The 27,506-nt window shown below is 42.7% G+C and overlaps 1 protein-coding gene across 4 annotated transcripts in view; it reads left to right on the top strand.

The window, feature by feature from the left end:
* The window catches only part of akap6 (A kinase (PRKA) anchor protein 6), a 193,657-nt gene that overhangs the window by 108,436 nt on the left and 57,715 nt on the right, over window positions 1-27,506 (top strand). For all 4 annotated transcript variants that reach the window (XM_036954678.1, XM_036954676.1, XM_036954675.1 and 1 more), the window contains exon 9: window positions 1,809-1,929. In XM_036954678.1, the coding sequence (XP_036810573.1) occupies window positions 1,809-1,929 (121 nt within the window). The remainder of the gene's footprint in view (window positions 1-1,808; window positions 1,930-27,506) is intronic.

Here is a 27,506-nt window from a genome sequence, read left to right as displayed (position 1 = left end):
ACTTTAAGTGAGATGTGAGGAGTGTCAATAAGGCGTCCAACCTTTCCTTCCTATTGCTCAGAGTGACATGGCGGCTCCAGTGATGGGCGGTGGTGATGAATTAGGTACAGTAGCGCTGCTCTCATATCAGCCAGCCAGCACTCCTCTGAGTGGGGGAGATTGATGTTAAATGGATTTGAAAAGAATAGAGGACGGAAATGCATCCATTTCAGACGCTAGCGTGTCTGTCAGCTCGGCTGGGGCTGTAGTGTGCGGCACCCACCCATCCATCCGCAGAGCACAGACCTAGCCTCCCTACGGTTAACAGGGTAACATTTAACGCATGTCTACTTTCATCGGAGGGAGGGAGGGAATGATCTGGGAAGAGTACTGCCAAAAGGGAGGGTTTGAAGGTTTAGTTTAGTTGAGGAGACATACAGACAGTACAGTATGCTTTGTACACAACCAAGGCAACTGATAGAGAAAGATTCGGACAGATCAAAAGGCTATAATGTAGCTCTGCTAAATGGATCCTGCTGTGTGAGGCTTGATTTTATTCCCTTATTTGTTTGTTTGGTTAGATGCCCGCAGAGATCTTGTTCTACAAGCATTTAGTTTTGTATTAGTGAGGAAAAAACAATATCGCGGAAGGAATATTGTAACGTATTTATCAGTTTAGCTTACAAAAGGCCTACAGCAGCCGCCGTATAATGAGTTGTGGAGTTGAATGCCTTAGGGTGACTTCCTCGAGCTTTGCTTGTCACACGGTTTCTCATTTTCTGTCTCCCCTGTTTTGTTATGATCAGTGACTTCTGTATAACAAGGACTAAAATATTCATATTTTCCCCAACGTCATTTTGTTTCATCAATGTCTGCTTGAAAATGCTAATACATACAGCTCTGCCATGCTTGTTGAAATTACATATGTAGTACTAAGCCAAAACTCAATCCCGCTCCTGTGTTAACTTTGTTTCTGCTATAAATTAAAATAAAGAGGGTGTTGATATTTCCCTCCAGTTTGATGGTTATTTATGTAATCTCATTCATAGTCGTTTCTTTCTTCAGGGACAACTCAGTTGATTGCTTTGTGAATGGAAGTCGAGCGAAGGGACGGGAACGCCATCGGCAGCCTGACACAACTGTCAAAGTGTCCAGAGCAGCCCAGGCGAATTCCAAAACAATTTGAACCACTAATGTTTATAAACATGTAGCCACCCGCCGAGTCTAAAACACCAAACCAAACCCCTGACAGTAATGTGTATGTTTGAGCAATTGCCCTTGTTCCTTTCATAAATATTTGATGTTATTTCATGTCAGGGGCTGGGGAAGGGGAAGGAGGGGCTGGGGTGTGACGGAGGTAGGGAGGAAGGACAGTTGAAGTCATGTTTAATTAAGATGCTTCTGTGCTATAGAGATAGGTGTCACTCACCAGCTGGGTCAGAGATTCAGTGTGCGTCTAACCCTGTTCACACCTTCTGCACCCTCATGAACCCAGCATTCCACTGACGGGCCATGGTAATTACAACCGCTTGTCAAATATTCCCTCTGTAATGTCCAGCTGCCTTTCCCTCTTTTCAACCTAATGGTTAAGCTGGGGAAGAGGTGGGCATTGGTGGGTGGGCGTTTAGCAGGGGTTTAGTGGGATATTTCACAGGGGCGTCGTCTCTAACCCCAGCTCTTCCTCCTTGTCTTCTTCTCCCTCCTCCCTTCCACTCTCCTCTCCCCTCTACTCCCCTCCCTCTCTCCTCCCTCTTCCCATCTCCTCTTCTCCCTCCTTCCCTTCTCCCTCTCCTCCCTCCTTCCTCTCCTCCCTCCTTCCTGTCCTCCAGTCTTCAGGAGTTTGAGTCAGACTTCCAGGAGCTCTGGGATTGGCTTATGGACATGGACTCGGTGGTGACGGACAGCTACAAGCTGATGATGTCAGAGGAGCAACAGCAGTATCTCTACAAGGTGAATGGCTATTACTGGATGCCTGTTACTGTATGGATGTTACTAGCTGGCTGTAACTTTATGTTACTGGATGGCTATATCCTGTTAATGTATGGATATTACTGGATGACTGTTACTGAATGACTGTTACTGGATGCCTGTTACTGTATGGGTATTACTAGCTGGCTGTTACTGGATGGATGTATCATGTTACTGGATGGATGCTATTGGATGGATGTTACTGGATGCCTGTTACTAGCTGGATGTTACTAGCTGGCTGTAACAGGATGTTACTGGATGGATGTATCCTGTTAATGTATGGATGTTACTGGATGGATGTATCTTGTTACTGTATGGATGTGACTGTCTGGATGTATCCTGTTACTGTATGGATGTTACTGTCTGGATGTATCCTGTTACTGTATGGATGTTACTGTATGGTTGTTACTGGATGGATGTATCCTGTTACTGTTTGGATGTTACTGTCTGGATGTATCCTGTTACTGTTTGGATGTTACTGTCTGGAGGTATCCTGTTACTGTATGGATGTTACTGTATGGATGTTACTGTATGGATGTATCATGTTACTGTATGGATGTTACTGTATGGATGTTACTGTATGGATGTTACTGTATGGATGCATCCTGTTACTGTATGGATGTTACTGTCTGGATGTTACTGTATGGATGTTACTGTATGTATGTTACTGCATGGATGTTACTGGATGGATTTTACTGTATGGATGTTACTGGATGGATGTTACTGGATGGATGTTACTTTATGGATGTATCCTGTTACTGTATGAATGTTATTGGATGGATGTTACTTTATGGATGTATCCTGTTACTGTATGGATGTTACTGTTTGGATGTTACTGTATGGATGTATCCTGTTACTGTATGGATGTTACTGTATGGATGTTACTGGATGGATGTTACTTTATGGATGTTACTGTTACTGGATGGATGTTACTGAATGGATGTTACCGTATGGATGTTACTTTATGGATGTTTCCTGTTACTGTATTTATGTTACTGTATGGATGTTACCAGATGGATGTTACTGGATGGATTTTACTGGATGGATGTTACGTTATGGATGTTACTGGATGGATGTTACGTTATGGATGTTACTTTATGGATGTTTCTGGATGGATGTTACTGGATGGATGTTATTGGATGGAGGTATCCTGTTACTGTATGGATGTTACTGTATGGGTGTTACTGGATGGATGTTACTTTATGGATGTATCCTGTTACTGTATGGATGTTAATTTATGGATGATACTGGATGGATGTTACTGGATGGATGTTACGTTATGGATGTTACTGGATGGATGTTACTGGATGGATGTTGCTGGATGGATGTTACTGTATGGATGTTACTGTATGGGTGTTACTGGATGGATGTTACTTTATGGATGTATCCTGTTACTGTATGGATGTTACTGTATGGGTGTTACTGTATGGATGTTACTTTATGGATGTATCCTGTTACTGTATGGATGTTACTGGATGGATGTTACTGGATGGATGTATCCTGTATTGATGTTAGTTTTTGGATGTTACTGTATGGATGTTGCTGTATGGATGTTACTGTCTGGATGTTACTGTATGGATGTTACTGTATAGATGTTACTGTATGGATGTTACTGTCTGAATGTTACTGTATGGATGTTACTGTGTGGATGTTACTGTTTGGATGTTACTGTCTGGATGTTACTGTTTGGATGTTACTGTCTGGATGTTACTGTCTGGATGTTACTGTATGGATGTTACTGTATGGATGTTACTGTCTGGATGTTACTGTATGGATGTTACTGTCTGGATGTTACTGCATCAATGTGTCCTGTTACTGTATGGATGTTACTGTATGGATGTTACTTTATGGATGTATCCTGTTACTGTGTGGATGTTACTGTATGGATGTTACTGGATGAATGTTACTTTGTGGATGCATCCTGTTACTGTATGGATGTCACTGTATGGATGTTACTGTCTGGATGTTACTGGATGGATGTTACTTTATGGATGTATCCTGTTACTGTATGAATGTTACTGGATGGATGTTACTTTGTGGATGCATCCTGTTACTGTATGGATGTCACTGTATGGATGTTACTGTCTGGATGTTACTGTTTGGATGTTACTGTATGGATGTTACTGTATGGATGTTACTGCATCAATGTATCCTGTTACTGTATGGATGTTACTGTATGGATGTTACTTTATGGATGTATCCTGTTACTGTATGAATGTTACTGGATGGATGTTACTTTATGGATGTATCCTGTTACTGTATGAATGTTACTGGATGGATGTTACTTTATGGATGTATCCTGTTACTGTGTGGATGTTACTGTATGGATGTTACTGTTTGGATGTTACTGTGTGGATGTATCCTGTTACTGTATGGATGTTACTGGATGGATGTTACTTTATGGATGTTACTGGATGGATGTATCCTGTCACTGTATGGATGTTACTGGATGGATGTTACTGGATGGACGTTACTGGATGGATGTTACTTTATGGATGTATCCTGTTACTCTATGGATGTTACTTTATGGATGTATCCTGTTACTCTATGGATGTTACTTTATGGGTGTTTTCTGGATGGATGTTACTGTCTGTATGGTGGTGCTCTACAATAATGGATGGATGGTGGTGCACTATGCCCCATTACGAGGGCCTGGCCTACTAGCTTGTAATCACATTCTCCTTAGCTGGGCCCTGAAAGAGGTGGTGTGTGTGTGTGAGGGGGGTCTTTAGTAATCCTTTTCATGCACCTCCCTACCTCTGACCCCCCACACCATAGCTAACATCCTGATTGCCAGAAAGCTCCCATTATCACATTCCATTAGGTGTGATTTCATAAAAGTCGAAAGATCTCTTGCGATGAACGGAAACAAAAGAGAGGGAGGCATTAACGTTTTACTGCAGTGGGCTAAATCAGGGTCACACAGATTGTTTCTTGGTAGTCTTAAACAAATCTACTTTGAAACCCAAGTATGCACCTCCTTACACATGGTTCTGGGCTTAAAAAGAGAAGACACCTGTACCATGTCAGATATAGAGTTGAAATGTATTACATTTTGAGTTTGCATCCCAATATTACATTTTGTATACATCACAGAAGACTGAAATATAACAAAACCGTTTGACATAGAAACACCAGATTTTCAGAAGGTTTTTTAATGTTATGCAATTCCGAAAAATAGGAATAACATTCGGCCCATGAGACCACTAGGTCATTTGACTGCAGGAAAGGGCTACTGACCAGACTGCAGCCAAATGAATGTATGGAAACGCACAGGTGCATGTGTTCTGATATGCGGTCTCAGACACACTTCTGTCCTTCAGATGCTCCTTCCCTCAGAGGCATGGAAAGAAGGACACAGAGGGAAAGAGGAAGGGAGAGAGGGAGAAAGAGAGAGGGAGACAGAGATGGAGAGAACGAGGGAGTCAGAGCGATAGGAGAGAGCAATAGATTGAGGTTCCTATTTTGCCACAGCCTGTATAGGCACCTTGTCTCAATGAATTTTTATTAGTGATAGATAAAACTGGCCATATTGTGTTAAGTCAATATGTTTGTTCCTGATTAAAACAAACTGATTTGGGCCCTGATATTGATTTAATTTCCTCCAATGCTAATAAATATGTACTACACTGCCCATTTGTTATACATTTCTCCCTACACCTGCACTCTGTTATCTGGCTAACACTGGATTGATTGAAAAAGGTAAGTGTGTGTGTTGGTCCTGTGTTGCTGGCTGGCTGGCAGGCAGGCAGGCTGTTGTTTGCCAAGGCTAGGGGATTTTATCATAGGTGAGGGAGAGAGGGCTGACTGCTGGGAGGCACAGGCTGTAAATCAAGCTCATTTAGGCTATTTTTATTACTGTACTGATTCTGACACTCGTCATCCTTGAATTGCTTTGAGCATATGGCATATTTCGAAAGAGCAGATTGTGAATCATAAAGAAATCAAATGAATAACCACCTTCAGAACTGGAAACAACATAATGACAAGAAATGGCTCCCCAACAGCCTTCTCCTCCTCCCTCTGCACACATTTTCATTTCCAAACTGCAGAAGGTCACAGTCAAGGTCAAAACTAATCTTCTCTCATCTTGCATATTGACCTCACCATTAGTCATATCTTAAGTGATGAAGTAGGAAATATCACACCATTTCCTTTTCTTTTATACTGTCATTATATGACAGAGCCTTTATACTTTCAGAAAATGGTGCCTAGCCCACAATTATATCTATTATACTCTCCTGTATGAAATCTAACAGGAATATCTGAGATAGTGACAGTTCCTCCCACTACATTTCCTACCCATCATTGTCTTCTTTATTTTTCAATGTAGAGAATTTGAGCTGTGTCATTTTTCCCACGCAAAACATTAAGAAAAAATGTATTCTCTTTTCTGTCACTTTGCACATCAAAATCCACATGAAATGGATAACTGACCACACAGTCTACATTTTCCAATGGCCATCTCCGTCCTCCGGACTGGAAACCCATTGAGAGCCTGTGGTTTGAATTGAAGAGGGTTAGTACACAAGCGAAAACAAAGGATATCAAGGATATGGAATGATTCTGTGTGGAGGACTGGTCTAAGATCACTCCCAATGTGTTCTCCAATCTCAAATAGAAACATTGAGAAAAAGGCTCAGTCTTGCTATCCTCGCAAGGGGATAGAGTATTGATAGAGTAACTCTTTTTGAGTTTTTTTTTATTACATGTATTTCTCTGAGCAATTGTATTAGTATAAAGTAATTAACATTTAACATGTTTTGGAGCATACAATATACAGAAGCTCAGTATTTGTATTATTTATTTTAAACAGCCTTTTTAGCTCGTCTTTATCAAGAGATCCAATCATGTTGGACCCCACTGTAAATATCCCTCAGTGGCAGACTAGACATCAAGTGCTGAGCTGGTGTTGGCTTGGTGTCTGTGTTGCCTTCTTTATGGTTTAACCATCCACATCAACACTACAGCAGTGGTGGTGATGGTGATACCCTCTCAGTTGACTTCTGACCGTCAGAATGCATTTCACTTATCTGCGCTGATCAGAGAGCCACTTCTTTAGAATGAGCCACTGCTGAATATTAGACAGGAGTGTAACCCCCGGCCTTATGGCATCGTATTTTCAAACATTTGATCTCTATTTTGTGGCTAGATCAATCAGAAGAAACTGTTGTTCACAGGGGCATTGATTACTGCCATGTACTCTGTAGACCGAGTGATGATCTTCACTGATGATCAAGCTACAGTTGTGGAGTGTAACTTTATTTTGTGGCCCTTTCGTCTGGACGTTGTTGACGGTATCCGTCAATGACAATCACCTCCAAATTATTGATTAGCTGAAAGAGCAGCCTAATTCGTCCATTGGAGGTTAACTAAAATATTCATCTGATCATGAATATTCATGAAGGTGATGCATTCATGAATATTAAATAACTTAGAGTTTTTTTATGGGCCAAGTTCTCTGTAAAATATTGATACATTCTCATAGTATTTGTGCCCTGTTGGTAGAACACAGAAAATGTGTAGATTAATGCTACATTGGTTAGGTAGATCGAAACTTCTGCATTGATCTTCAAATATTCTTATTAAAATCTTACCCTATTTGTCTTCTTAGTTGCATACGGGGCGGCAGGTAGCCTAGTGGTTAGAGCGTTGGACTAGTAACCGAAAGGTTTCAAGATCAAATCCCCGAGTTGACAAGGTAAAAATCTGTCGTTCTACCCTTGAACAAGGCAGTTAACCCACTGTTCCTAGGCTGTCATTGAAAATAAGAATTTGTTCTTAACTGACTTGCCTAGTTAAATTATGAAAAATATGCATTAGTTCTATAAAATCGTATTTTATATTTATTCTATGTGACTTCTCATTCGAACTTCCGGGGAGACAATATGGCAGCATGTGGTAGTGAGATTATCCATTGTAGCCTGTCTGTGTGTGTTTACAGTTCAGGGCTCCACTCCCTCATTATACTTTTCATCTCTCTTTACCTCACGTGACAGTTGACGGCTCTGCTCTGCTCAGTATGAATATTACAGCCATTATCTCTAATCCTCCATATAGAACACAGAACAAATGGAAAACATAGCTAGAACACAGTATTTATCTGAGGGAGAATGACAATCAGAATGTTGATATCTAGACTCCTGTTTATTAGAGGACTGCTCAGATCAGTGAGTGCCGAGGAAGTGGAGCGTGTGTGTGTGTGTGTTGGTGTTAATCTGCATTATGCCTGGCTACATGCGTGTGGGTGGTTAGGCATGGTGGAGCTACAAAGGCGAGGTGTGTGTGTGTGTTTGTGTGTGTGTGTGTGACACAGTGCTGTGTTTTATATATCTGGAAGGAGCAGGTGGTGTTTAATGTGGAGACTCAGCTCCATGGGGCTCTCTCTCTCCAGTCACTCACTGTCAGACACAAACACTACACACACACACAGACACACACACTGTGGCGGTGATACTGCTGGAACCATCCACACATTCATTGTTGAACACACATGCACACACACACATGCCTGGCTGCATTAGTAATTTTCAATAATTCATAGTGAAGGCATAATGAGAGTGGAGAGTTAATTTGTTGACACTGTGTTCCATGAGAAGTAATGCAGTAGCTGTCTGTAGTTTAATTCAAGTAATGTTTGACTCTCCTCCCGTGTCATTTTAGACGGTCGTCGTGAGTCACTTCACCATGGGAGAGCAGGGAGCAGAACAGTTTCCCTCAAAGCTGCCGCTTGAATTGACCAGAAATAATAACAAGCCCTTCTTATCTTCGCTTGCGTACATTCTCGCCTTTTTGATAACGATTTTATTTTCAATGACAGTGTCTCTTGTTCAAATGTAGCCTGAATCAAAACCCTGCTGATGGAGTACCATGCCTGGCTGTCTGTATCTTCTAATGAAGTTGTGAAGTGTTCTCATCCTTGCCACCTCTCTCAGTATGAATAGATTGACCGCAATTAAAAGCCACAGTGTGTTTCTAGAACACTGTGATTCAGCCCATCTCCAGGGCAACCAGAGTGTCACTTCCAAAAGTAAACAAAATATTTTTTTGGAGGCGGAGACTCTACAATTAATTAAACACTTCCGTGAGGGACAGTTTGCAAGCGAAGAAGTGACTGTTCATTGAAATCACATGTGGACAGGGAGGCGCTTGGGGTTGAGGTGAATGTATGGGTGTGAGTTGCGTGTTGTGTGTTGTGTGTTGTGTGTGAGTATGTAGAAGGTTTCATTCTGATTAAATGGAAACATTTCATCCATCCATAGATGCAGTAGCTATAGAGAAACATCATAATGACATGGTGGGGTTAGTGCTGGCACTGCCTTCAGTCAGCTAACAATCCTCCATTGAGTTGAGTGTCCCACTCCTGGGCTCCTTACCAAGTGGCACAGAATGACTACCCCTCACCAGGCCAATCTTTCACATCTCGCCTCTGTCTACTCTGTCACACCTCCTGACTCTTGGTTCACCTCCAACCTAACCCACCACGTTTCCTTCCCAACGCAGCCAAGCCAACACCCCCACCCCCTCCACCCCCCACCCCCCACCCTGCACAGCCAATACCCCTTCACCCCGTATCACCCCTTCTATCGGCAGCTTTGGGTCAGATGCCAGTGTTGCTATACAAAGACCTCTGTGTTGGTTGGGGAGGCTAATGTTTGCTGCTGCTTTGTGTGTGTTTGTGTGTGTATGTACATTTATGCGTGTTCGTGCATTATTGCGCTTCTACATTCTGTGTGTTTGTGTGTGCGTGTGTGTGCTTGTACATTGTGTATGCTTGTACCAGATGGCTGCTTGCGATGCGAATGGGCTCAGAAAATGGGAGTCATACCACAGGGGAGAGATGCAACACGCAGCAAAGCCTTGTAGTTCTAGAATGGAGAATCAGAGATCAAACTATGGCCAGCTGCCCCTTCTCAGTGCTGGGATCTGAGGGCAGGTCTTCCTCTTATAGCCTTAAGTCATTCTGACAGGCGGAAACACAATACCCAGCATCGGAGTTGAGGGAAGGAACAAATCTCTTTGTTACATCAACAAATCCGTCACATTTTAGAAGAGAACATGTGTAAAGTCACAACCTTTTACTTTTGAAAAGGAAACATGTTTTTTGTAGCTTTAATTATTTTCCAGAAACAACATGAACACCAGTAACTACCTTAATTGATTGATTGTTAGAGTGAGAGGATTGGATGAGCAAAGCAGGCCAAGAAAGGGAAAGAAGGGGAGAAAGAGAGAGAATGGAGGATAGGAAACAATAGAGTAGAAAGAAGCAGAAAGAAGAGGGGAAAGCCTTACTGTTTGAGGAGGGTGTAGTTGTTAGGCTCTTAGACAGGGTAGTTGTTAGGCACTTATTAAAGGGAAACTTCACCACTATACATTATTTGGGGTGTTCTTCCATTCTTTCTATATAATTATGAGTTATGAGAGGTGTTTCAGACATAATTATGTACCATAGCATTTTATTTATTTATTTTATGCCGGGAGAGTTCAAACAATAACGTCATTGGTTGACTGAGCCTGCTGTCTGATCTAGAAATTAATGGAGTCATGTTTTGTAGCAATTATTGTGGCTTTTGTGTTTCGCGGATTAAACGATCACGCTAGCAGCGAGTAGATATGGTTGTCCTTGTTCAATAGAGCCATTGGACTTGTCACAGTGATGTTCCTATCTGCCGGGACATTGCACGATTTCTAGGTTTACTCATTTTCCCTGGCTTTGTAAATACTACAGTCTGACGGGAGCTCTACTTCCTTGTCCAATTGCGTTCCCACCCTCGAAGGCAGTCTTTTCAAAACGGGGGTAGTACTAGTTTCTCCAGGTTCACGGGAGTTGAGACCAGCAAGCAGCAATGGGGAGCCACGGTCAGACTCTGACTGGTGGTGCCTATGCAGGTACTGTCCAGCCATGCCAACAGAAGAGGAATGTCTGTGCTGCAACAAATTTGATGGTGGACAGTTCTTATTGGAGAGGGTCACTGCAGACCCCATGGATCGTGTGTGTGTGACAGACCATTGACGCTCATATGGATAGAGGGGTGCTGGAGACGTTCTTCAGAACGCCAACAACAAGTTGGTTGTTTTGCTGTCGGTAGCTAGCTAGCAACATAAGCTCTCTTTTTACACAAGGCAGTGTTGTTCAGTGCATTATAATTGAGCTAATGTACAGTGGTCTAACATTATAGCTAGCTAGCTATTGTTAGCTAGCTAGCGTCAGTGCATCTCATTAGGAGCAAAACTGGAGAAATGTTTTGATGATGATGATGATGAGTAAATGAATGACTTTGGCTTTATGACTCATATTAGTCTTAGGGTAACTACACCTATGTGTTGTAGCTAGCTAGCTAACATGTATCTGTGACGTGTAGTATTCTGCCTCATGCTGCTACAGTAAGAATACAGACAGTACACAATGATTGCCCAAGAAAGTCAAATAGTGTTTTAGTCATTCTCTTACAGACAATACTGCTTGGGTGGCCTAAAGATTATTTTTGGAGTTTGTGTTTGTTCTACGTGGGGAGAAGCTAGGCAGAGGACACCAAATCCCCTTGCCTGCATGTGCTGTTGGGGCCATTTGAGCAATTTATCCCTCACACAGTATTTTGGATACAAAGAAGTTGATGACTCAAGAGTAGATGTGAAAGGTCCATAACAACAATCTCCCTAAAGTGACTACGAACACCTCACTGCACCCCAGAAGAAAACATAATATGCAAGTATTCCCTTTGTAGAACTGTAGTATTTATTATACACGTTAGTAGTATATTTTTCTTCTACTGTATATATGTCATATATTGCCATAAGATATGGATCCTGAGTGGACAGCAGTCTAAGGCGCTGCATCTCAGTGCTAGAGGTGTCAATGCAGACCCTGGTTTGATTCCGGGCTGTATCACAACCGGCCGTGATCGGGAGTCCCATAAGGCGGGGCACAATTGGCCCAGCGTCGTCCAGGTTAGGGGAGAGTTTGGCCAGGGTAGGCCGTCATTGGAAAAGAAGAATTTGTTCTTAACTGACTTGCCTAGTTAAATAAAAAATACAAATAAAATAACTGTTCCTGCATACTGCGTTGTAAACTCACCTCGGTCTCCAGAGCAAATAAACTTTGTCTTGAATACACGGCCTGTCTACTTACTTGCTACATTGATTAACTAATCTATTATTTTATTGAAACATTTTTACTTGCCAACAAATTAAAGTTGAAATGATACACCAACTCACTGCATATATTTTTTGGGCAGTAAGATTGTAGCAAGTTACCTCCAAGTACATTTCATGAATATCACAATGAATTGATCCAGAAGTTGAAGTCAACACTTTATTGGTTTCTTATGTAGCTGGAATCATTTCGTCACGTGTCAGTACACTTTTTAAAAAGAATATAGAAAACATTTAATCAAACTCAATTAAATACATACAGTGCCTTGCGAAAGTATTCGGCCCCCTTGAACTTTGCGACCTTTTGCCACATTTCAGGCTTCAAACATAAAGATATAAAACTGTATTTTTTTTGTGAAGAATCAACAACAAGTGGGACACAATCATGAAGTGGAACGACATTTATTGGATATTTCAAACTTTTTTAACAAATCAAAAACTGAAAAATTGGGCGTGCAAAATTATTCAGCCCCCTTAAGTTAATACTTTGTAGCGCCACCTTTTGCTGCGATTACAGCTGTAAATCGCTTGGGGTATGTCTCTATCAGTTTTGCACATCGAGAGACTGACATTTTTTCCCATTCCTCCTTGCAAAACAGCTCAAGCTCAGTGAGGTTGGATGGAGAGCATTTGTGAGCAGTTTTCAGTGAGCAGTTTTCAGTTCTTTCCACAGATTCTCGATTGGATTCAGGTCTGGACTTTGACTTGGCCATTCTAACACCTGGATATGTTTATTTTTTAACCATTCCATTGTAGATTTTGCTTTATGTTTTGAATCATTGTCTTGTTGGAAGACAAATCTCCGTCCCAGTCTCAGGTCTTTTGCAGACTCCATCAGGTTTTCTTCCAGAATGGTCCTGTATTTGGCTCCATCGATCTTCCCATCAATTTTAACCATCTTCCCTGTCCCTGCTGAAGAAAAGCAGGCCCAAACCATGATGCTGCCACCACCATGTTTGACAGTGGGGATGGTGTGTTCAGCTGTGTTGCTTTTACGCCAAACATAACGTTTTGCATTGTTGCCAAAAACTTCAATTTTGGTTTCATCTGACCAGAGCACCTTCTTCCACATGTTTGGTGTGTCTCCCAGGTGGCTTGTGGCAAACTTTAAACAACACTTTTTATGGATATCTTTAAGAAATGGCTTTCTTCTTGCCACTCCTCCATAAAGGCCAGATTTGTGCAATATACGACTGATTGTTGTCCTATGGACAGAGTCTCCCACCTCAGCTGTATATCTCTGCAGTTCATCCAGAGTGATCATGGGCCTCTTGGCTGCATCTCTGATCAGTCTTCTCCTTGTATGAGCTGAAAGTTTAGAGGGACGGCCAGGTCTTGGTAGATTTGCAGTGGTCTGATACTCCTTCCATTTCAATATTATCGCTTGCACAGTGCTCCTTGGGATGTTTAAAGCTTGGGAAATCTTTTTGTATCCAAATCCGACTTTAAACTTCTTCACAACAGTATCTCGGACCTGCCTGGTGTGTTCCTTGTTCTTCATGATGCTCTCTGCGCTTTTAACGGACCTCTGAGACTATCACAGTGCAGGTGCATTTATACGGAGAATTGATTACACACAGGTGGATTGTATTTATCATCATTAGTCATTTAGGTCAACATTGGATCATTCAGAGATCCTCACTGAACTTCTGGAGAGAGTTTGCTGCACTGAAAGTAAAGGGGCTGAATAATTTTGCACGCCCAATTTTTCAGTTTTTGATTTGTTAAAAAAGTTTTAAATATCCAATAAATGTCGTTCCACTTCATGATTGTGTCCCACTTGTTGTTGATTCTTCACAAAAAAATACAGTTTTATATCTTTATGTTTGAAGCCTGAAATGTGGCAAAAGGTCGCAAAGTTCAAGGGGGCCGAATACTTTCGCAAGGCACTGTATCTACAATAGCTAGCAATATCTATAACGTGATGCATTTGTGAGCATACCAGGCATTCTATATTATACTACAACATCAGTCTAACTGAATGTGGATGTTGTGTTGGCTGTATATTCCAGATAGGTTCAAATCAAATGTTACATTCCTGAATGTTCTTCCGCTGGTGAACCTGGTCTTGTGTTGGGCAACGGCAGCTGGTCTGACAGAACTTCATGCGCTCCATGACGTTGGACTCATATACTATACACTTTGTCTCTTGCCAGCCCCATGCAGTCTTTTCTTCTTCCGAGTCAGATGATGTTAAGCTTGAGCTTGTTCCCGGCTGAAAGCTTTCATCAAATGGGTCTACAGGATCTGTACTACTAAAGCTGGTGTCAAGGTCATCATTAGAAGCAGCATGATTAGTTTGTAGGACACACACTAGTCAGTGATTAGTCAACATTTTACTACTTTGTCCCCATCAATACACACTCAAACAAGGTACCATACCCACACATCCCCCTCGTGTCAATAGATCATGCATGCTAACCTTCACACACAACACCCACTCCCAGCAGACACGAGTCAGTCACCCATACCATCCCCTCCTTACTAATAACTCTGCTTTATTTTCTCCAAAGCTTTGCATCAACAATCAACTAAGCCTGCATAATACACAGAAAACTATAGTAGAAGTTATAGCCTACTTATAAACACACCAACAATGACAACAAGTGACGGATCATGTTTATGCCTGGCTCCAGTATATTTATTTGCTCATATTGGAGTCATTAAAAGATTTAGCAAATGTAAAAATAATAATTCATTTGATTTGTAAAGTGCTTTTCTCAGACCAAAGGCTCAACATATATATACATATATATATATATATATATATATATATATATATATATATATATATATATATATACAGTACCAGTCAAAAGTTTGGACACACCTACTCATTCCAGGGGTTTTCTTTATTGTAGAATAATAGTGAAGACATCAACACATTGAAATAACACATAGAATCATGTAGTAGCCAAAAAAGTGTTAAACAAATGAAAATATATTTTATATATATTTTTATATATATTATTCAAAGTAGCCACCCTTTGCCTTGATGACAGCTTTGCACACTCTTGGCATTCTCGCAATCAGCTTCATGAGGAATGCTTTTCAACTGTCTTGAAGGAGTTCCCACATATGCTGAGCACTTGTTGGCTGCTTTTCCTTCACTCTGCGGTCCAACTCATCCCAAACCATCTCAATTGGGTTGAGGTCGGGGCGATTATGGATGGCCAGGTCATCTGATGCAGCACTCCATCATTCTCCTTCTTGGTCAAATAGCCCATACACAGCCTGGAAGTGGGTTTTGTATCACGTTTAAGGTAAGACCCAGGGCAGACGAAATAACAAAAGTTTATTATTCGAACAGGGGCAGGCAAAAAGACAGGTCAAGGGCAGGCAGAGGTCAGTAATCCAGATAGGTGGGGCAAAGGTACAGGGCGGCAGGCAGGCTCAGGCTCAGGGTCAGAGCAGGCAGGAATGGTCAAAACCGGGAAACAAGAAAACAGGAGACGAAGGGCTTTGAGACATGGGTTTGACTCTGGATACATGAAGGTAGGATGTATACGAAGGGTACAGGGCAACAGAAGACAAACAGCAGAGAGGCTAGTGATTTTGGAGATGGGAAACGGGCCGATAAACCGGGGGGAGAGTTTGCGGGATTCCACTCGGATGGGCAGATCCCGGGTGGACAGCCATACCTTCTGCCCGAGACGATACCGGGGAGCCAGGTTCCGGTGGCGATCCGCTTGTCGTCGATACCTGGAGGAGGTCTTGAGGAGGGCCCCAGGAAACATTGCAGCTGCACCCTGGAAGTAGGCTGGGGCCATTCCACTGCTCTCACCTCCATTTGTACACTCCCTGCAGCAAGGATGTAACCCAGAAAAGGGATGGTGGAGCGATGGAACTCGCACTTCTTTGCCTTTACAAACAGCTGGTTCTCCAGGAAGCATTGGAGAACCTGTCGGACATGGAGCACATGTTCTTGGGTGGAGCGGGAGAAGATGAGGATGGCATCAAGGTAAACAAAGACGAACTGGTTCAACATGTCGCGAAGAACATAATTGTCCAGAGCCTGGAACACAGCAGGGGCGTTGGTGAGGCCAAATGGCATGACCAGATACTTGTAGTGACTGCTGGCCATGTTGAAGGCGGTCTTCCACCCGTCCCCTTCCGTATCTGCACCAGATGGTAGGCGTTCTGTATATCCAGCTTGGAAAACACTGTGGCCCCCTGGAGCAGCTCGAAGGCAGAGGAGATCAGGGGTAGTGGGTAGCGATTCTTCACCGTTATGTATTTGAGACCCCGGTAGTCGATGCACGGGGTCTTGTTCTTCTTTTCCACAAAGATGAACCCTGCGCCAGTGGGAGAAGAAGAAGGTCGGATGAATCCTGCAGCTAGGGAGTCCCCAATGTAGGTCTCCATCGCCTTGGTCTCTGATCCCGACAGACAGTACAGTCTTCCCCGGGGCAGAGTCATGCTAGGGAGAAGGTCAACTACGCAGTCATGTGGTTGGTGCGGCTAAGTGGCCGGGCCTTGTTGAACACATCCCGGAGGTCCTGGTACTCCGCAGGGTCAGGGCAGGCAGGAATGGTAAAAACTGGAAAAGAAGAAAACAGGAACAATAGCAAAGACAGGAGCATGGAAAAGAACACTGGTAGGCTTGACGAACAAAACGAACTGGCAAAAAACAAACAATGAACACAGGTATAAATACACAGGGGATAATGGGAAAGATGGGCGACACCTGGAGGGGTTGGAGACAATCACAAAGACAGGTGAAACAGATCAGGGTGTGAAAGATTTGGGTCATTGTCCTGTTGACAAAAACAAATGATAGTCCCACTAAGCACAAACCAGATGGGATGGCATATCGCTGCAGAATGCTGAGGAAGCCATGCTGGTTAAGTGTGCCTTGAATTCTAAATAAATCACAGAGTGACACCAACAAAGCACCCCCACACCATCACACCTCCTCCTCCATGCTTGACGGTGGGAACCACACATGCAGAGAGCATTGTTGGAACCAACAATCACATATTTGGACTCATCAGACCAAAGGACAGATTTCCACCAGTCTAATCTCCATTGCTCGTGTTTCTTGGCCCAAGCAAGTCTTCTCTTCTTATTGGTGTCCTTTAGTAGTTGTTTCATTGCAGCAATTCGACCATGAAGGCCTGATTCACACAGTCTCCTCTGAACAGTTGATATTGAGATGTGTCTGTTACTTGAACTCTGTGAAGCATTTATTTGGGCTGCAATTTCTGAGGCTGGTATCTCTAATGAACTTATCCTCTGCAGCAGAGGTAATTCTGAGTCTTCCTTTCCTGTGGCGGTCCTCATGAGAACCAGTTACAGTTGCCACTGTACTTGAAGAAACTTTAAAAGTTCTTGAAATTTTCCCGGATTGACTGACCTTCATGTCTTAAAGTAATGATGGACTGTCGTTGCTCTTTGCTTATTTGAACTGTTCTTGCCATGATATGGACTTAGCCCTATTTGGTAAAAGACCATCTTCTGTATACAACCCCTACCTTGTCACAACACAACTGATTGGCTCAAACACATCAAGAAGGAAAGAAATTACCCAATTTAACTTTGAACAAGGCACACCTTTTCATTGGAATGCATTCCAGGTGACTACCTCAAGCTTGTTGAGAGAATTGCAAGATTATGCAAAGAAGACAATGTCACGCCCTGACCTTAGTTATCTATTTTCTTTATTATTTTGGTTAGGTCAGGGTGTGACCAGGGTGGTATGTGGGTTTTTGTATATCTATGGGGTTTCGGTATGTCTAGGTAAATGTAGGTCTATGGTGGCCTAAATTGGTTCCCAATCAGAGGCAGCTGTTTATCGTTGTCTCTGATTGGGGATCCTATTTAGGTCGCCATTTTGGTTTTGTGGGTTATTTTCAATGTGTAGTTGAATGTCAGCACTCGTTGTTATATATCTTCACGTTAGTTTTGTTTCTTTGTTAGTTTGTTTAGTGTTTTTTTCCTTCATTAAAAGAAGCATGTATGCTCATCACGCTGTGCCTTGGTCTCATCAACATGACAGACAAACGGTGGATACTTTGAAGAATCTGAAATATAAAATATATTTTGATTTATTTAACACTTTTTTGGTTACTACATGATTCCATATGTGTTATTTCATAGTTTTGATGTCTTCACTTATTCTACAATGTAGAAAATAGTCTAAATAAATACAACTTTTGACTGGTACTGTAAAAAAATACAAATAAACACTGAACATAGAACAGACAACAATCAAAGCTATATACAGGTGTCGCCAGATCCGGAGGCCATGAGAACAGAATTAGAAATGGTCCTTGAAAGCTTCTCTGAACAGCACGGTTTTGAGTTGTGCCTAAAGGAGGCCAGAGACTCTGCAGCCCACATGTGCCCGACGGTCTTATGTAACAAAATTTGAAATTGTGTTTTTTACATCGGATAAAAGTAGAGACTCAGAAGCTAGAAAATTGTATATCATACACTGGAGTTGAGGAACAATGGGAAAGTAATTCTGCTTTGAAAGTTGATAAACTTGTAACCCCACTTTTGAGAAAATGTCCCTTGAATGTTTTGGTGAACCTAGTGGAAAGCTCTTCTTTGTTTACGCCCATTCAGCATCGTTCACACCCTCTTAAGCCTTAGCCCCACCCATCTCCTTAAAGATTCACGTGAGGCCATGTGCTAAACAAAGTGAGTAGTTTAGTAAACAACCAAAGATTTCAAGACTAAAAGTGGTAAAAGTAGTAGCCTACAATAAGGAAAAACTCCAGGTAAAAATGAACTTTATCTTGTCCTTGGCCTATATCCTATTCTGACTTTGGTGCAGGTCATGCTGTTCTTCACATTGCCGTCTCTGGTAAACACACACTTTATCAAATCAAATCTAAGTTTATTTGTCACATGCACAGAATACAGATGGTGCAAATGGTACAGTGAAATGGTAACTTACATAGTAGCAATATCAGAAACAGAAAGTGTCCAGATAAAAATATTTAATAAATATTAGATGATGTTTACCCAACACATTTGTTTAAATTGATGGGTCATGTGAAGGAAATGCTATAACCACCCCCAGCCACATCTAGCTAAGTGGATCGGGCACTATTGTCTAGACATGTACACATGTTCAATAGATGGCCGTAATCACCCCCAGACACACCTGGCTAACTTGATGGGTCTTGTAATCATCTGATGAAGTGGAGTCTTTTGTTTAGACATGTAGTTAGCTAGCTAAACAATGAACCGGCATAATCCCTACCTATACTACTACCAATACAAACATTGTCATAGCTGCAGTATGAATCTGCAGGTAGCTAAACAGCTAACCAACTAAGTTCAATGTTAGCTCGCTAACATTAGGCTATAACTAGCAATGCAAATGGTTTCTGATTTGAATAATATTACTACACTGATCATACACGTAACGTTAGCTAGCGAGCCAGCAAGCTAACGTTCACTAGCTAGCGAACAGTATGCTTTAACTTGCAATGAAAACAACTTTATAACAAAATTAGAAACGTATAATATCTGAAAATGTAGCTAGACTCTTACCCATATACATGGATGAACGCTTCACGGCAGACTGGAACCATTTAACTCAGTTTTGTTTGTAGCTACATCTTGTTTGGCCAGCGTTGTATCAAGTCACTCTGGTTCACACTAACCGTGGTGTGTTCAGACAGTAGCCCATCACTTTTTTCAACTGATCTGTCGATATCGCCTGCTCAATGTTGTTGAGGAAAGTAGAAAAACTTTTGTGGTACTCGATGGCTAACGTTATATCTTTCAAAAACGTCACGGTAGAACGGAGTATCAACACATAATGAGCAGCTCATGTTCTAGACAGAAGCATGCTACATGGCAGACCAATCCAAACTCATCTCCTGGCATGTCCATTATCTCAACCAATCATGGCTAGCGGGAAGGTTCCTTCCTTTTTCCGTGGCTAAACCAACTAGGCTCGTAATTAAAAAACTTTAGTCGTATTTACGGATGGAATACAGGTTTGTTATTAAAGCACATGAAAGTTCAAATGTTCCTGAAGGCATTTCTGAACATGTTTATGTTCAAATGCCTCTCCTGTGAAGTAGTGATGTGCGACATACAGTATGCCTAGTTTCCTGAAAAGGTCACAAATGGTGTCTGGAAGTGTGTTCCACAGCTATGAAGCCGCGCAACTGAAAGCCCTGTCACCCATAGTTCTTAGTCTGCTGCGGGGCTGCTGAAGGGAGACGGACCTGGAGGAGCGAAGGGTGCGTGTGGGGCAGGAGTGTAGAATGAGGTCAGACAGGTACTTGGGTCCAGAGTTGTGGAGAGCTTGGTAGGAGTGAACCAGGATTTGGTAGTCAATGCATGAGCACATGGGTAACCAGTGGAGGTTGAACAGCACTGGAATGATGTGCTCGTGGGGGGAGATGTGGGTGAGGAAATGTGCAGCACAGTTATGGACATATTGCAGCCTTTTTAAGCACTTGGCAGATGTATCAAGTCACTCTGTCAAATATCACACCCAGGTTGCGAACCTCACTGGACACCATCAATATTGAGGCTGTAGCTGCTGGTGTTGTTTTTAACGGTGCGAGTGCCAATCAGGATGTCCTCTGTCTTTCTGCAGTTTTACTGCAGGAAACTCAACTGCATCCATGCTTCAATGTCCTGTAGGCAGCTGACCAGGAGTGCAGTGGCATTGACAGTGTTTGTGGAAGCATACAGCTGAGTGTCGTCAGCATAAACGTGAAAGCCCAGTCGGTGTTTCCTCAAGATGTTTCCCAGTGGCAGCATGTAGATACAAAACAGTAGTGGCCCCAGGACCGAGCTTTGAGGGACCCCCTGTGTCTCACCTACTAGGACCGATGGCTACAAACTGGTAATGATTAGTGAGGTAGGACCTGAACCAGTCCAGTACAGTATCTGACAGGTCCAGGAGCTTCTCCATGCGGTCCAGCAGGATGGCATGGCTGACTGTGTCGAATACTCCACTGAGGATCAGCAGTATGAGTATGCTGGCAGCCCCAGAGTCAGCATTCACAAGGAGGTCATTGGTGACCCTTACCAGGGCAGTCTCTGTGCTGTGTCTAGCTCTGAAACCCAACTGGTGACTTACACAACTGGTGACTTACTCACTGACTTACACTAGCTTGATGTTGATTCCGCTGCGAACGTTGATTGGATTGGACTCTGTAAATAGAACACACAGGCCAGTCACTGTAGCCTCTGCGGTAGTTAGCTAGCTAGCTAAAGGTTAAAAAATAATTATATCACAATATAGTCGGCTTCACCAAGAAATGTTTCCTGTCAACAAAAGCAATTGTATAATCTCTAGGTGTCACGCCCTGACCTTAGAGAGCCTTTTTATCTCTATTTGTTTTGGTCAGGGTGTGATTTGGGTGGGCATTCTATGTTCTTTATTTCTTTGTTTCTGGCCGAGTATGGTTCCCAATCAGAGGCAGCTGTCTATCGTCGTCTCTGATTGGGGATCATACTTAGGCAGCCCTTTTCCCTCTGTTCGGTCGTTGTATTCTTTATTGTTTTGTATTTTCTAAAGTTTCACTTCGTTAATAAATTATGTGGAACTCAAAGAACACTACGCCTTGGTCTCATCTTTCCGACGACACCCGTTACACTAGGAAATCTACTTATCATACATAAAGTGAAATGTGTCCCTAGCGATCAAATAAACGTCAGAATCCAACTCGTGTCCAAACCACACCATATTCCTGTAAACAATGGTAGGTTTCGTGGTAGGAAGTCTCACGTGATGAGCGTGGTCTAATGGCAGTCTGCTGTCTAACTCCTCAGGATTATGGTTAGGTTTGGACAAAAGTTGGATTCTGATGTTTATTTGACACATTTCACTTTATGTCTGGTAAGTAGAAGTTCTAGAGAGAATACATGTGCTTTTGTTGACAGGATACTTTTTTTTTTGGTGAAGCCGGCTATATTGTGGCATGGTTATTTTCCGTCGCCAACCACCAGAATACATAACACATTGGTTATTAGACTCTGCCAGTTTTGACGTCACTTTGCTTAACCAATATGGAGTAACCCTATGAAAGGAGCTATTTACCTAGCTATACACACATATGTTTGATCATGTGGCTGATCTTGTCTCTCTGTAGTGAGGCTCCAGCCTGACATAGACCTTCTGGTTCAAACGTTGCATGCAATATGACAGCATTCAACAGTGTGAATATGAGTGTTTATTTCCTTTCTATCTCTAGTGAGGCCTCTGCAACACTACCGTTCCCCCTTCTCTACTCTCCTGCTGCTACCTACAGTCAAGGTCAAATTAAAAAGCCCATTTGTATCTCTAATTCTCTCAATGGCCAGAGTTAAGAGATGCTCCGTAATGGATTGGACTTAAAATAAGTGTTTTCCTCTCTAAACACACATTAGAGACTGAGCTAGTCCCCAAACAAGAGGCCAGACAGCCAGTCAGTAGCGAGCTCCAGCTGTGTCATCACCCGAGTCCCCATACCACCCAGACCAGCTCACACATCTCTCTCTCTCTCTCCGCCTCCCTCTCTATTGAGGGCTCTCTCCTTGCTTTTTCATTCTCTCTCTCTTTCTTAATCTTTTTCTCTTTCAACCTGGACTGAAACTCAAGCAGAGGTGTTAAATTGATAGTTACTTTAATTTGACTTAACGAGCAGAGCAGGCTTGACTGTATATAAACGTGAAAGCCTTAGCTAGCTACTTTCAGCCGCCCTGCCCCTCCATCTATCCTCCCGCCTCCCTGCCTTCTCCCTCTCTCTCTCCCGTTCTTTCTCTGCCTGGCCAGTGTGCCCTGTGGATGGTTCCATTGGAGTCCAGCTAATTACTGTGGTTATCTAGGACTCCCCCACCGCTAGATTCTAATTTCAAATAGCCCATGGTGCTTGGTGGTAGACGCAGCACACATGGCTGAAGCGCAGGCAGGCAGCACGCCACGTAGCAACGCATGGCCCTTTCCATTTCAGACACCTGCTCATTAACGTTGCCTCCAAAACCAATCAGCCCGACGCTACATAGGTAGGCCGGATCCTATGGAGCTCTCCTCGCGTGACACCCCTGATTTCTACAGCTCATTTTCAACAAAAACACCCAATGATCTACTTAACACACGAGGCGTCTAATGCATGGTGAATTGAACGGACGGATGGATGCTGAACTCAATCTGCCTGGGACCTGTGGGTAGGTTCGTACCGTAACAGTAACAGCCTTGTTGTGAGCTGATCTCTTGCCTTCTGTGAGGTCTCCTACAGGACCTAGACTCCTCTGTATCATTTGTGGAAGTGAGAGATATTCAAACAGTAGTTTGAGGCCAACAATTAGGCTTGGGAGCATTGGGGAGACGCTCAAAGAGAGACGTGAGCGTGTCTAGTAGACGCTGCAGACGGCCCTGGTGCAGGTAAAGCCCTGACATGTAATTTAATATGTGGAGAGACGAGAGCACTGGGACTCTCATTATTGATCTGCAACACTGTTTGATTCACTGGAGTTAAGTTCTATGTTGCCATAACAACACTTGAAAGAGTAGATTGTAGTTGGTGTGCGCCTCCGTGCGTTTGTGTTTGGACATGGGCAGAGAGGAGGAGAGGGTGGTCGAAGTGGGAGAGGAGGATTCTGCTCTTTCTCCTACCATGCTGGTCTGGATGACACTGACAGAAGTGGAGGAGGGAGAAGGAGGGAGGATGGAACACATCAAGAACATTATAGAAGGACTTGAAGGGCTTGTAAACAGAGAAATTGAGGATGAGAGAATGGATCTTTCGTGAGCTGGACATTTTTTATGTTCGGGTTAGATAATCAAATATTAATTTGTGGGTGCTTATAATTGTCCTTTTTCACACATGTACAAGTGTGTATTAATACAAGTGTGAATTGGAAATGTGTTTCTTGGATATCCCACCCCAGAGAGTGGGGTCACAGCCAAGGGTCCAGGGTTCCGGTCTTGAAGCACGGTTTCGACTGCTCCTCGTCTTGCTTCGTTACTGCAGTTTAACTAATGCCCGGGCCAGAATGACAGTTTCCATACACGGCCATATAGAGAATTCAGATTTGAAAATTCCTTAAAAGACACTTTAGTCATTACCTTTTGTGCACAAAACTTCCATTGAATTGTTCAAAGAGTTGTCGCTGAGGCCGATCCCCCCCCCCCCCCCCCCCCCCCCCCCCCCCCCCCCCCCCCCCCCCCCAATCACTCAGCTAGGTTTCCATCCAATTGGCGACAGATGTTCATGTGAATATTCTAAAATCCGCACAAAAACATTATGCGCATTTTCCCACCAGAGATGTGTTTCCATCAAATTGACTTGTTGGGGATAAAAGGCTGTGTGTGATGTTGTAGTGCACATACAAATACATTTTGTGGTTAAATACCCATGTACTGAATAAAAGATACAAGTTAAATAGGTTTCTACTGAATGTTTTCTCACAAAAACTTAATTGCATTATATAGCTAATGTGCCCACTGGTGTCAGCCAACAGCTCATAGATACAATGCAGGTATAGCCTACATGATGAGATTATTATGGACAAATTAACAAAATAATGTTTATTTGTCAAACGGCAGTCAAGCATCGATGATCATGTCACCAGAATAAGACCCTCGATACGTTTTGATAAGGAGCAGCAAGCTCATCACCTTGCACTTTCACCACCCTGTAAAGTTCATCATAATTGATTTAATCTGTAGCCTAATAAACTGCATGCTTTCCCGACGATTCGTAGTGGGAGGACCACACATGTCATCGTGTGACTCCATGTTTACTTCGATAGGATGGTTATAATATCAATATTTACACGTAATAGCATTTCCACCAACATGTATTGCATAGTTCATTTTACCAACACAAAAAGATCCCACGTTGTCTAGCGTATTTTATTTTGTCGACACATTCTGTTTCCATCAGTCCTTTATCCGACACTTTACTCGCATAAAAGGGTTGGAAGGAAACCTGGTGACAGCCGAAGATATTGATATTTTATATTCATCCAATGTCTGCCATGTTTTTGGATACCGTTGTGACATCGTCGCTGCTCGCGCTACACTGAGTGCTAATGTGCATGTGAATTTGGGCCATCTAAATCAGACGCAACCCCGACATAGACAGGCCATGAATCGGTTCATGCGAACGTGAGTCGATTACGTTGAAAACAGAGCTCGGATATGGGGGGGGGGGGGGGGGGGGGGGGGGGGGGGGGGGGGGGTGAAACAGTGTCGGACTCGGCCAGGAATCAAAATGAATGACTTCCCAAAATCGGCCCAAATACATCAGGCCCTTTCCGTCTACCGGAATTCATCCGACTTTGCCGGCATCTTACCAGAAGTGTCCCGACGCTAATTTAAATAAATGTATACAAAATTACCCGATTTAGTCATTTTAAATGTTACTATTATACATTTTATACATACAAATACCATCCACAAAGTTTTCGTAGGGGCGGGTAAAACTTTCCGTGGGCCTTGTGAGAGATGAAGGTCAAGAGCCTTGCGTCCTCCGAAACACAACCCCGCCAAGCCACACTGCTTCTTGACACAATGCCCACGTAACCGGAAGCCGGCCGCACCAATGTGTCCGAGGAAACTACAGTGTTTCTGGCAACCATGTCAACGTGCATGCGCCCTGACCGCCACAGGAGTCGCTAGAGCGCGATGGGACAAGGACGGCCGGCCAAACACTCCCCTAACCCGGACAACACTGGGCCAATTGTGCATCGCCTTGCACTGCGATACAGTGTCTTAGACCACTGCACCACTTGGGAGGCCCCATCCGCAAAGGTTTTCATTCTGATAAATTGCCTTGCACAAAGTATCAAAATACTACTTAAACAGGAAAGACTTAAATAATTTAAATATTTTTTGGATCACAGAAACAATAAGAAAATATGGAAAAATACATAAATAATGAAATGGTAATTATATAAAGCAGCCCATGTAATCATCTGCCAGAGAGTAGCCACAATCGCCCCGAGCCCCAAGTAATACATTTGGGCCAGATAACTCACACCAGAATTTGCCAGAGCTCAATCCCTGCATCCTAACCATAAATACTGCTGAAGGCGGGCCACACTCAGGCCATATGACGTCAGCCGGAATCGGCCCAGATCTACTTGTCACGATCGTCATATGGAGTAGACAAAAGCACAGCGTGGTTAGAATACATTATTCTTTTCATTAATGAACAACAAAACGACTGCTATATAAACAATGAGCTAACGTATAACATAGACAATAACCCACAAAATACCCAAAGAAGATGGCTGCCTAAATATGGTTCCCAATCAGAGACAACGATAAACACCTGCCTCTAATTGAGAACCAATCTAGGCAACCATAGACCTACATAAACACCTAGATGGAAACAACCCCATAAACCTACAAAACCCTTAAACAGTACAAACACCCTAGATGAGACAAAAACACACATACCACCCTCGTCACACTCTGACCTAACCAAAATATATAAAGAAAACAAAGAATACTCAGGTCAGGGCGTGACACTACTGTGCTAGCTGGGTACTGTTGGCTTAAGCAGTCATGTTCTGTGCACAGTAGAATACATTGTACTTTCTATAATGTATATATATATATATGGGAGAACATATATATATGCCCCTCTGAATGAGAGCAGATGAGAAAGAGTATGCCTTGTGTGGTCACTAAACAGGACTGGAAACTGAATCCACGCCCAGTCTTTTGACGTTAGAATAGAGACTCATAGATTGATCCAGTCAGATTGTTAAAGCGGGAGAGATGACCTCCGTTTCAGACGGTACTCTTAGGCGGCCACCAGATGGCACACTTTCTCCCATCAACCAGCCAGTCACTTTACATGGCAAGGTTAGACAGTGGGAGAGGGGAAAGTTTGGGTAAGAGACCTCGAACCAGTGCTTTGTGACCCACCCTAAACATATCCTTGATCACACAGAATTACACAAATAATCCATATAGAATTACATATAAAATAGGCTACATATAGGGTTATAGGATTTACAGTATGCTCAAACACCTGCTCAAAGACCTGTGTATAATTCTGTATTTTGCCAAATATTAGGTAGGCTAATTGGGTTTTTGAAGGCTTTCTTGTGTGTGTTTGTTTGTTTATTCCAAGACATCAGTAGCAGGCCTAAAATGATTTGACAGTTAACCTTCTCCATATCAAATATAGGCTTCGTTGGCAGTTCATAAAATCTAGGCAGGAAATAGGGAATTGAAGCCCTTGAGATTGTGAATTTTGTAGTTTCCAAATATTTTGTTGTCAGCACTTCTGATGGAGTCCCATTATACCATATGCATAATTCAGAAATACAAATATCTTTGTTGACAAGAGCAAAGCATATCATTTACAAGTCTGTCTAGTTGGGCTAAATTCAGGCCTGGGAATTAGGAGATTAATTAATAAAGCATTGCCCCGACTGGCTCGTTGCTTTTTCATCAATAACACTGCGGCTGAACGCAGCCCTAGTGA

Source organism: Oncorhynchus mykiss, chromosome 19 (assembly GCF_013265735.2).
Source record: "Oncorhynchus mykiss isolate Arlee chromosome 19, USDA_OmykA_1.1, whole genome shotgun sequence".
Lineage (NCBI taxonomy): Eukaryota > Metazoa > Chordata > Actinopteri > Salmoniformes > Salmonidae > Oncorhynchus > Oncorhynchus mykiss.
Note: the sequence above shows the minus strand (reverse complement) of the source record. Positions and strands in the feature narration are given on the sequence as shown.